General features: G+C 42.5%; 1 protein-coding gene across 1 annotated transcript in view; it reads right to left on the bottom strand.

Moving 5' to 3' along the window:
- Positions 1-6,909: 6,909 nt before the first annotated feature.
- The window catches only part of LOC113838336 (GRB2-associated-binding protein 2-like), a 57,653-nt gene continuing 52,876 nt past the window's right edge, over positions 6,910-11,686 (bottom strand). Inside the window, exon 2 of the mRNA XM_035453528.1 lies at positions 6,910-7,494. Coding sequence (XP_035309419.1) covers positions 6,910-7,494 — 585 coding nt within the window. The remainder of the gene's footprint in view (positions 7,495-11,686) is intronic.

The raw sequence follows: 11,686 nt of genomic DNA, 5'->3' as shown, positions 1-11,686 counted from the left end.
CTTTTTATACTTTTCTGATTGTGAAAATCACTTATTCATTTAGTGGATGGAGAAAAACCACAGCATGGTTGTAGATGTCAGACGATATCACATAGGAGTCACTTTTTTCTTTCCATCAGGGCATCATATTTGATGGCAAGTACCTTTACCCACTGGGGTCTCGTCTGGTCAATATTTCCTCATTTACTTGAGAGTCTCACACCATAGTAGAGGCTGACCTCAAACTCAGGTAAGCTTCTGGGAGCACTGTGGCAACTCTTAAGCTCTGTTCTGTCCTGTTCTCCCCTGAAACAATCCATCAGCTGCTCATGCCCAAGTTGTCCATTCTTTAACTCTCTCTCTGGCTTTGGGACTTTTTTCAAGTCTGCTGTTACCATGCCTGTTAAATGTTATGCATTTCCTGTGCATCTAAAATAGTGACACTGTTGCTGTTGTACACAGTACTAAGAGACTACTTTGCCTTCAATTTCCCAGTGATTTCTACAGAAAATGAAAACTCCAGGTGAACCTCCAAACTTACTGTGCCCTGTAAGCAGTGAGACTGCCACTAAAATCCTACCTTCACAAGAAATTCATTCAACTTGCCATCTTCCCTAGCTTTACTAATTTCCCCAGCACAAAAAGAATGAAATATCTGGAGCTGGGAGATAGATGCATGTTAAAAAAACATGATAAGGACTATAATTCAGATAATCAAAACTCACACCTAAATGCCAAGCAGGAGTCAGTCCAATGCCTGAAGCTGCCTAGTGTGACTAGGTGAAAATAAGTGAGCTTCTGGTTCATGGAGTGATGTCAAGAGGTTGAGCAGACAGGAACTTTAAGTCAGCTGGGTGGCAGTGGCTGTAAGCTGAAGGGCCAACCAGGTCTACAAAGTGAGTGTGACTCCCAGAGCAGCCAGGGATATACAGAGAAATCCAATCTTTAAAGAAAAAGCAAACAAGCAAACAAAACCCTCTATGCCAACTATCTTCATCAAATTATGTATTTTGGTGCCAGCACTAGATAATGAACCAAGGTGCATGTGTGAACACATTGGGAAAACTGGCAATTTAAAATATTCATTGTGTACCCAATGCATATATACATGTCTGCATACCAGAAGAGGACACCAGATCTCATTATAGGTGCTTGTGAGCCACCATGTTGTTGCTGGAAATTGAACACACAACCTCTGGAAGAGCAGCCAATGCTCTTAACCTCTGAACCATCTGCCAGCCCAATCTTTGGCAATTTAAACACCCAGGCTTAATCCTATATAACTTGACCCTAGGAAACCATAAAATCTTTTGAGTGACTGTCAAAAGGACAGACAGCCTCAATACATTTCAAGTCATTAAAATCACATACAGGATAAAAGTGATGGATTCATCAAAACTACCTTTACAATAAATTTACTCAACAGTTTCAGTTCTTGGAGTTTTCTTCATGAATATAATTGTAAACATGCAAAATTTGTAATTCCTGTGTATGTACAAGCTCCCTCCTCAACAGCTTCTTCACCTTGCTTTTGGGAAGGCCTCTCATGGGCTCATGAAAACCTGAGCTACCTGCCTTGCCAACAGATTCAAGTACACTCCTTTTCCCCATCTACCCCACTAGGATTACAGCTTGTGTTGTAGGACACATGTGATTTGGATAACATTTGGGTCTTCATACTTACATAATAAGCTCTTTTCTGGCTAAGCCATCTTCCTGGATCCCGAGATTCATAGTTCTACAGAGGTATTTATTGTAACAATTTGTAAAAGCAAATGATGATGGCTAAATAATCTTTGAAATATTTGTAAAAAAATAGTGCATACTTATGAAAAAACTAAAGATATGTGACTGGAGAGATGGCTTAGCAGTTAAGACCAGTGGCTAAGTTTCCAGAGGACCCAAGTTCAATTCCCAGGACATACATGGTGGCTCCCAACCACCTTGTCCCAGAATATATGATACCCTCTTCTGTTCTCCTTGGGTACTGAACTCATGTGGTGCTCACAAACACAGGCAAACACTCAAACACATAAACAGAATGAATATTTTTTAAGAAGCAACAGAACAGCTAGGGAGAAGGTTCTGGGGTAAAATGCTTGTTATGCAAACATAAGGATCTGAGCTCAGACATGCAATACTCATGTAAAAGTTGGTTTCAGTGACTGGCCACACCCAGCACTGTGGAAGTGGAGCTGGAAGATATGAGGTTCACTGATCAGTCACAGTCTACCCTAAACGGTCAGTACCAGGTCCATTGAGTGACCTTATCTCAAAATGATAGGAAAGACATACACAAGACACCCCGTGTCTATCTCTGCCTTCCACATGGGAGCTCCTGTGCTTGCTTGCTCCTCTCTCTCTCAAAACAATATTCAGAAAAAGAATGAGCCTTCCCATTGTGAAACACAACTCTTCAATACATATTACCTGAAACAAGAAAACTAGCAAACAGCAATCAGAGGGTCTTACTTTTGTGTCATCAAGGGAGAATAAAACAGTAATATATTTATATATGCTTGAACATGCTTTTCAAGAACTCTAGAAAAACAAAACCATAACCAAATGTCTCCTTTTTAGGTGGAGGATGATAAGTAGACAAATGAGTTAAGACAGGGAGTTAAGCTTTAGTTAAAGCCAAACAAAACAAGACCTTAAATGTGATTACATCAAACAAGCAAAATCTAGTAGCAAAGCTTGCTTTAAACACTGCACTGAGCTCAAGTGTCAGCAGCAGTTAGCCCAAGGATAAGAGGCACTTAAAACTGCTGCACTGGGAGGGCCGCCATCTCTCTCTATAACCTAGTCATATCATGCATCTCTAGGGCTAGTTGTTCAAACAACTAGAAACCTGTACTCTTCAGTGAATTAGCACATAAGCCAAGCTGGCAAACACCCTGTGCATGCACTCACATGTGTTCTTTGTGCTAATGCAGCTAGCTTCACATTTATTGACAAATGGAATGTTCAAAAACAAATTTAAGTGATTCTCCCACCAATGGACAGTTAATCTGGAATTTAGAGTATCTGTGAGCCTGGTGCCTTGCCAATCCCTTATTTGCTAGGTATTTTCCTAGATACTCACTTCCCTCCCCAGCTGACACCACTTGTTCTCTCCTCTCTTCCTGTGCCCTGTGTGATGAGAGCTGGAGCATCTGCATGGAGAAAAGCAGAGCACAACAGGCACCTTACCCACAAGGTCATTCTGTGGACACCTGAGGGGCCAGGAAGGTCAGTGTTTACTCTATTGCACCCACTAACACCACTGTTTCTGGCCATTATGCCTAGAACTTTGCATCTCATGCCTTGAGTGGCTGGTGAAAAGGAAGTCAGAAAACTAAAAGGAGCTGGGTCTCTGTGTAGGGCCTGACTGCTCCTCCCAGCATCTTCTGCACCATCTAGTTTGCCAGAGACTACTGCAACATAATTAGCATTATCCTTCTTGGACTGTATAAAATCTTCAACAATCTAAAGGAAGAAAACACTTTTTATGGTAGTGATTAAAATGACAAGAGGAAAAATGGAAAAGTGCACCCACAAACAGGTACCACGCCCCTCCTCAGAAATGTGGGCTTCCATTTTAAGCCCTCTAAAATACAAAGCTTGACTGGCTCTTCCATTTGTAATTCTTCCTGAGCATATATATTAAAACATACCTTGTTTTTCAAAAGAAGGAAATGTTCTAAAAGTAATTAGTGCCATGCACAGTAGGGCACACATACACTTATGTGGCAGAGACAAAAGGATCAGAAATTGAAAGGCATTCTCAGCTACAAGACCCTGTCTCAAAAAACATAAAGATTAAAAACATTTTAAATTTCAATGTGTTCATCAAAGATAATTATACTTTTCTCTAAGTTTTCATGTACTAAATTTGAAGAATAAAAGGACAAAACAAAAAACACAGGTGGGAATTAGCTGACACATACTTGTCATCCCAGCATTTAAGAAGCTGAGGTAAAACTGCAAGCTCAAGCCAGTCTGAAAACAGGGTAAGAAGACACAGGCATCCAAGGTGTGCTGACTTTATCTTACTGAGGAAAACATGTTTCAAATCTAATCTACAGAGTATTGCTTACTACCATCTAAAGGAATTTCATGTCCAGGCTTTTACTACCCTTTCTTCTCAATTTTAATTATTTATAAACTCTTAAATAGTTTTCAAGCTTCAATTTTACATACTTTAGATATTTCATATTTCCTAAAATGAGAGTTAGATGTTGGATTTGAAGAATACTGTCTCATAGCTTCAGAAACACTGCTGTATACACTGACACACCACACACACACACACCAAAAACAAAACAGTTCAGGTTTCCTTTTGATCTTTTGTTCTAATATTTCAAATTATGGGTTGAAGAGAAAATTCAGAAATTAAGATCACGTTTATTATTCTTGTAGAGAACCCAGGTTCAATTCCCATCACCCACATGGTGGTTCACAACCCTTTTTCAATTCAGTTCCAGGGGATTTAAATCCCTCTTCTGACTCCAGACACCAAGCACACATGTGGTACACAGATACATGCATATAAAAATGATGAACAAATATAACAAACATTAAAACAAAATATACAATTTCACATTCAAAAGATAAACTCTATCCTACACATAAATAGGATCTTTTCACCTTTGATTGAAGGGACCATCTCCCCATTTCGGCAACCATAACAGCCTAACTCATGCTTGCCACAACTTGCCTTGGTCACTAGGAGGTCAGGTGCCTGCCTCGTGGCAAGGAACCAATCAGAAGTTAGCTGGTGGCGCTATGCTTTACAGCTCTAGGTGTGCTTTATTGACAAATGCACAGCAATGAAGTGTAAAGCATAGCAACCACCCTGGGAGAGCCTATGGGCCATAACAACCCATAGTTGACCAATCAACACAGGGCAAGCCCTCCAAGTCTGGAGGCACACCAATAGTGAGTCTGTGCGTACCCCTAGACACTCCCCTTACCCTGCCCTATAAGATCTCTGGCCCCATGGTTTCTCTGGGTCTTTTCCCAGCCATCTGCCATGGTGGATGGATGAAAGGCCTGAGCTAATATGGGGTTAGCTCCTTAAACAACTGCAATAAAAGACTCATTGCTTTTGCATCGAAATGGTCCTCTTGGTGATTTGGGGTTTCAGAATTTGGGCACAACACTATGTCCCCAATTCTTTCTCTGGGAGAACTTTTGAATTGTTCATTCATTTCCCCCTGAATGACTGCAGTTTCCTTCAATGCCTAGAGCTCCCAGGCACTGCTCCCTGGCACAATCATACTCAGAGGGTCTTCCCCGTCCTGCTCCCTCTTCTATGCCCTACCCAGCAAGTCCATCAATTCTCTCTAAAGCACCCAACAGCTACTTTGAGGACAGTAGCCCATCTTCCCAGTTTGTGTCTGTTCAAGCCACTCTAAGGAATGCCCTTAGAAGCACACCTCTGCTTCTCACAGTTTTCCTAAATACAGTGTTTTCTTCCCTAGCATAAAAGGAACAAACCCTCACATGGGAAACCATCCTCAGACTGATTTCTTAGTCACTTCATTTCATATTTTATTACTTACATATCTGGTGTCATCTGCTGAGATGTGTACAGACAGCACTGTTACCTAGCATCTAGTCTAAGCACTTGGACATTTTAACTCACATATTGTGGCTGCCCTTGGCCACCACTAAGTCAAATATCGGGTGAAAGCCTGGATAATTGGATGAACGACAAGACGCTTGATCCAGTTTCTGAGAGAATGTCTCTCACCTTTATTGTGAGAAGCTATACATAAAAACGTACAAAAACCTCAGGTGATATTGATACTATATAACAAAACACTTATCAAGTAAGAACTATAAGATTTTAATGACTTTATCTTAGTGCATTACTATAACTATCTGTCTTCAACTCCATCAAAGACCATAGAAGAACAATATATAAACTCTAGAAATGACAGGCTTATCTTGCTTCCTAGTCAGTCACCCAAATTTTCTTGGTAACGTTGGGACATCCATTTTTAGCCTACAGACCACAATGTGTATCCCAGACTTCTCAACAAAGCAGAAAATTCTAAACCCTCCACCTGCATTGTCAGTTTGTCGGTCACCTTTTTTCTGTGTGCAGTAGAACATCCGGTACTCTTCCATGAATCAGGAACCTTTCATGGTTGCCCATCTTGTTTAAGCACTCACTTTGCAGTGAGTCCTGCATGTCCAGTTTATAAATCAACAGTCAAACAGTTCAGGCAAGAGCAGCTTCTTGCCCAAATGGCTAGTCTTGCCATGTCAAAGGCAAACTTTATTTCTTCAATGCTCATCTTCTGCTCAGATGTAATTGGTGTGCCAGGAGCAGTTGAGTCTCAGTGTCAAGAAAAACCCTATACCATTTAAATGCCATATATTCCGTAGGTCTTAGAATGGTTTGAAGAATATCTATATATCTAGAAAACCTAACTAATATAAACAAATAAACAATACAAAGTATCAACAAATGAGGATCCATTCCAATACAAAGTATCATTTCTATATCATATTCCTCCTTTTTCCTTTTATAAGTGATTGCCTGTGACCACTACCATTTCTAACTGAACAAATTTTAAGGAAAACAAATATTCAGATCGCCTGGGCCACTGCTTCAAGGGGTCCTGTCCCATGAAACCATACCAGTCTGGAAGAAATCCACAGCTCTTCACCCTCCATGGAAAAAAAGCAGAAATTTCCCTCCCAAGTAACCTGTACTTTAACAACTGTTGCTCCTTCCCCAGCAATTACACAATTTAAAGACAACACAATGGCATTCTTTTGTTAACAGTCACACATTTACGATCACACTTCATACACACATGTGTGGCCATTCTATACGTACAGAAGGTATATACATCTTTTGAACAAAACTCACAAAGGAGAAGAGGTGCCAGGGGATGGCCATCCTTACCATAGCTTGGCATCTTTGGAGGACCTTCAGGACTGTTGCATCTTTGTCGATTCCTTTATGGACTTTTGTAGGGCCTGGTTCTTTTCTTCATCTATTTGGACATATATTCCTTTCTCATCTGATATGATCGATGATGTGGATGGTTTGTGTTGAGGGCTTGGGGAGGGTTGCTGGAAGTCTGGGTCTATGTAATTCACATTACCAGTACTCTTTTTTGGAGCTGGGTTGTTAGTGCCACTGGGTACAGGGGATGAAGACATTGGGTTCTGCATAGGGACATAGTTCTCCTCACAGTCTCCAGAATCAGTAATGGAGATGGAACAACAATACTGGGAGGAGCTGCGACTGAAAGTGTTGTTGACCGTGGACCAAGGCTTGGTGACAGGTGACTTGAAAGGGAGCTCATTGATAACAGTGTTGTCTCTCAGGTCAAGGGGTTCTGGCTTTGCTTTTCGGCCAGGCTTGAGGTGGCGATAGACAGGGGGTGGCTGGATCTCGCTTCCTAGGCTGGCAATGTGAAGGGGCATTGTGCTCATGGGGATGTCAGAACCTGGGTTTATAGACACATAGCTGTCATCAGAGCTGGCATTGTTTGGTAGACCCACGATAGTCTTTTTTTTGGAGATTTATCACGGCAGAAGGCGGTTTCTCCATCTCGTGTTGGGTACTTGTAGTCACTGTCTGGCGGTCTTTGTTGGGGGCTGCTCCCCCGAGGTGTCTTGGGGGGCAGTGGTGGGGGAGCTATGGCTGAGTCCACTGGGAGGTCTCCAAATTCACTACACGGGGTGTTTCTGGGTTCCTTGAAGGTGTACATATCCTCACTATCTGAAGCAGACACTGAGAAGCCAGCCTTGGTGTGACTGGGTGAAGCCAGGCTACAAGGGTGGTCAAAGCCACTGTACTGGCTTGGCTTGGGAAGTCTATAGAAGTCATGGACCTGACTGCTGACTCTGTTGATACAGTGTCTATTACCGTGGGAAAGTTTCTGTGCAGCTGTATCACTCTCTTGTACGTTGCTTTGAGAGAAGCTGTCATTGTCTGATTGAACCATGATAGTGTTTTTTGGAGATTTATCATGCCAGCAGGTGGTTCCTCCACCTCCTGTTGGGTACTTGTAGTAACTGTCTGGTGGTCTTTGTTGAAGGCTGCTCCCCCGTGGTGTCCTGGGGTGTAGTGGTGGGGGAGCTATGGCTGAGTCCATGGGGAGGTCTCCAAATTCCCTACGTGGGGTGTTTCTGGGTGCCTTGAAGGTGTACACATCCTTACTATCTGCTGCAGTCACTGTGAAACTGCCCTTGGTGTGACTGTGTGAAGCCACGCTACGAGGGGGGACAAAACCACTGTATTGGCTTGGCTTTCTAAGGCTAGAGAAGTCATGGACCTGACTGCTGACTCTGTTGATACAGTGTCTATTGCCCTGGGCAAGTTTTTGTGCAGCTGTATCACTCTCCTGCCGGGTACTCTGAGAGAAGCTGGCATTCCTTGCATTTTCTCTCCTTTGACTTATGCGTTTGTGCAAGTGTTGATGCTCCTGAGGTGCACTGGTAGACGAGGCAGGCTGGGTGTGGCTTGTTAGACGTGGCTGGCTAGACTGTGAACAGGCTGAGGACCTTCTTGCTTGGAGCAGGGGCTGACTGGAGCTGCTGAATTCAGCTCGTGTAGAGCTGAGCCTATGACTGACTGAAAGAAGGTTTCTGAGTGTATCAGTGCTCTCTTTAGTCTGACTGAAGCCACAGATCTGGCAGATGCTCTGGACCCACCTATTCCTATCAGCCTCTGTCTCAGCCACCAGGTAGAAAGTGCGCTCATTGGTCTTGATATCAAACATAAAACTCTTTTCAAGCTCTTTTTTGCTAAAGGTCACGCGTATACCCAACTGCGTACAGAAGTTTAGGTTGATGATCTGCAGGGGTTTCTTGGAGTGTTCATTCTTATAGTATTCTAGAACACCTGGGGCACCACTCATTTGACCACTCCGCAGGATAAACCAGCGTTTCTTCCAAGCATAGTGCGCCAACTTTTTCTCAGGAGGTGATTTCTCCAGCCAGCCTGTGCACAGCACATCATTGTTGGCTGACTGAAGCCCACAGCGGGCTTGAGTGGACAAGGTCTCGGGCTGCTGGGTCTGCTGGCTGCTGGTGTGCTGCTCACAGGGGAGTGATTCCTCAGTGGAGGGTTTCCTGTGTTTCTTTAATAATTTTCTTAGCATTATTACTTAATCCCAAGGTAAATGAAATCTTACCAGTACCTTGTCTTTTTAAACATTATCTGTGTGATTGGCTGTGATCTCTCTTCCAATCCAACTCTCTTAGGAGTTGACGTACAGCCTTTCCAGTGCCTTTACAATCCAACTCAATTTGGAGTTGAGGCATCCATTATCCAGTACCTTTCTCCAATCCAATTCTCTTAGGAGTTTAGGTGCCTATTTTCTAGTACCTTTTGCAATCCACCCTCACAATTCCTTACTTTTTTACCAGCCTTCTGACAGTGATCTCTCAGGATTCCCTTTCTTTCTTGCTCTCTGTGGGACCTCAATTTGTGGATCCTCTTGGCCACAACTAAGTCCGAGTATTGGGCTAAAGCCTGGAGATTTGGATGAACCAGAGGTTGCCTGGTTCACTTTCTGAAAGACAGTCCCTCACGTTTATTGTGCAACAGCCTTGTATACAAACTTACAAAAATACCAGGTCAAAGGGTTCACATGAAGATCCTATTGGGAAAGATCAGAAAAACAGGGGGTTCCTGTGGTTATGCTGGAAAACAACTCTTAGAGACCCTGTGGGCGCTGGGTCCCAACACCCAATGAGTAATTAGATGGCTGAAGCATTTCAGCAGGAACCAGGTTCACACAACCCTCGGGAACCCAAATTGGGGCCTCGACATCCTGTGTGAAAACACAAACAGAACCCAGAACACAAAAACTGGATCTGGCCCTTTCCAAAGGCCTGAGATAAGGTCTCTGCAATTAACCAAATGTCTTTTCTGTGCAGTGGACCACCAATGATGGTCTACTAAGTAGTTAACAGAATAGATAGAGATAGGGGAGCCAAGGTGACCCTCAAGGTCCCCCTTCTTTACTTTAACTAAATAGGCTTTTAAAGTGTGGTGGGCATGTTCCACAATAGCCTGTCCTTGGGGTTGTAAGGAATACCAGTTTTGGGGGTAATTTGAAAATCTTGGCAAAACTGATTGAAACATCTGCTGACATAAGCAGGGCCATTATCAGTCTTAATTTGTTTTGGGACACCCATGTAAGCAAAAGGCTGCAGACAGTGGCTTTTAACATCTTTTACCTTTTAACCAGAATGGGCAGAGGCAAATATTAGTCTGGAAAAAGTATCTACAGAAACATAAACATATTGCAATTTTCCAAAGGATGGCACATATGTTACATCCATCTGCCACAGGTGATTGGCCAACAGTCCTCAGGGATTAACTGCCAAGTGAGGCACTGGAAGAAATTACACACAAAGAGGGCAATTTTTAACTATTTAAACAACTTGTTCCTTGGTTATCCCAGTATGAAATCGTAAGGACCCTGTTCTGAGATGAAAACGCTTATGTAAGGACTGTGCTCTAGTGAGCTCTTGTGAAACTGCAATGATATGAGCGTACCTGTTGTCTGTGTGATTTCTTTCACTGAGAGGTCCTGGCAAATGTTTATCGGCCCTAAGATGTCCCACAAATACAGGTTTGCTCCATTGCCATAGCAGACCCTGTATCTATAACAAACTCTCTTGTACTCTGGAGACAGTGGCAACATAGACAGGCATCTCCAAGGGTTGGACAATTTGAGCTACCTATTGACTATCAGCATAGATGTTTAGTGCTTCCTGCGGAAGAGTTGTATAGCCATGGCCAAGGCTAAAAGTTCGGCCATTTGGGCAGAAGCTGCAGCAAATATGGCTATTTTAATGATAGGATTAGATACAACTACAGTTGCCCCTTTTGAAGAACCATCTTTGAAAACCATCCGTCCCTTGCAAATAGGCTGAGAGACTACAATCTTTGGGAAATTCAAAGGATGGATCTTAAAAAAGGAAACAAGATTATTGGATGGGTAATGATTTTCAAAGTGACTCTGGGTAGCAGAGAGAAAAATGGCCCAATTATTACTATTATTTTGTAGCCACTCTATTTGTTGATGGGATAAAGGTGTAACAACCAGATCTGGCTCCTTACCAAAAGTCTGCAAAGCAAACTTTTGTGCTTTAAATAGGAGTGCAATTATAGCTTGGGGATAGGATTCCACTGAATTAGATGGGGAGGCCTGAGAATGAAGCCAAAGAATAGGACTCTCTTGCCAAAAAACTCCTGTAGGAGAATGAGCAGAAAAAAACACTAATAATTTTAAAGGCTGGGCATAATCTATATCATCCAAATGAGGTCCTTCTAAGGCCTTTTCAATCAAATGGATGCACTTCCCTCCTCGAGTACTAAGTATTCGAGGAGAATTGGGATCTGAATCATCTTGTAATATATTAAGGAGAGACTTAAGTTGCCCAGTAGTAATTTTTAAACTAGGTCTGATACAATTAATATCACCCAGAAACCTCCGAAAAACCATTTAAAGTTTGAAGGGTGTCCAGCCGAAGACTAATCTTTTGACCATGCACCCCATATGCCACAACCAAGCATGTCTTAGGTCTGGCTCCCTCACTGACCTTCTCATTTCTCTGCATAGCAGAAGCAATAAGTTGTCCTATAAGGTGGTGTCCATCTATATCTCTACAAATGTGAATGTAATCATTGAGGCTTTTGGCCTTGTGAGGCTGTAAAGCCTCTTTACAATAATTGTTGGCA

Source organism: Cricetulus griseus, unplaced genomic scaffold (assembly GCF_003668045.3).
Source record: "Cricetulus griseus strain 17A/GY unplaced genomic scaffold, alternate assembly CriGri-PICRH-1.0 unplaced_scaffold_1, whole genome shotgun sequence".
NCBI lineage: Eukaryota > Metazoa > Chordata > Mammalia > Rodentia > Cricetidae > Cricetulus > Cricetulus griseus.
Note: the sequence above shows the minus strand (reverse complement) of the source record. Positions and strands in the feature narration are given on the sequence as shown.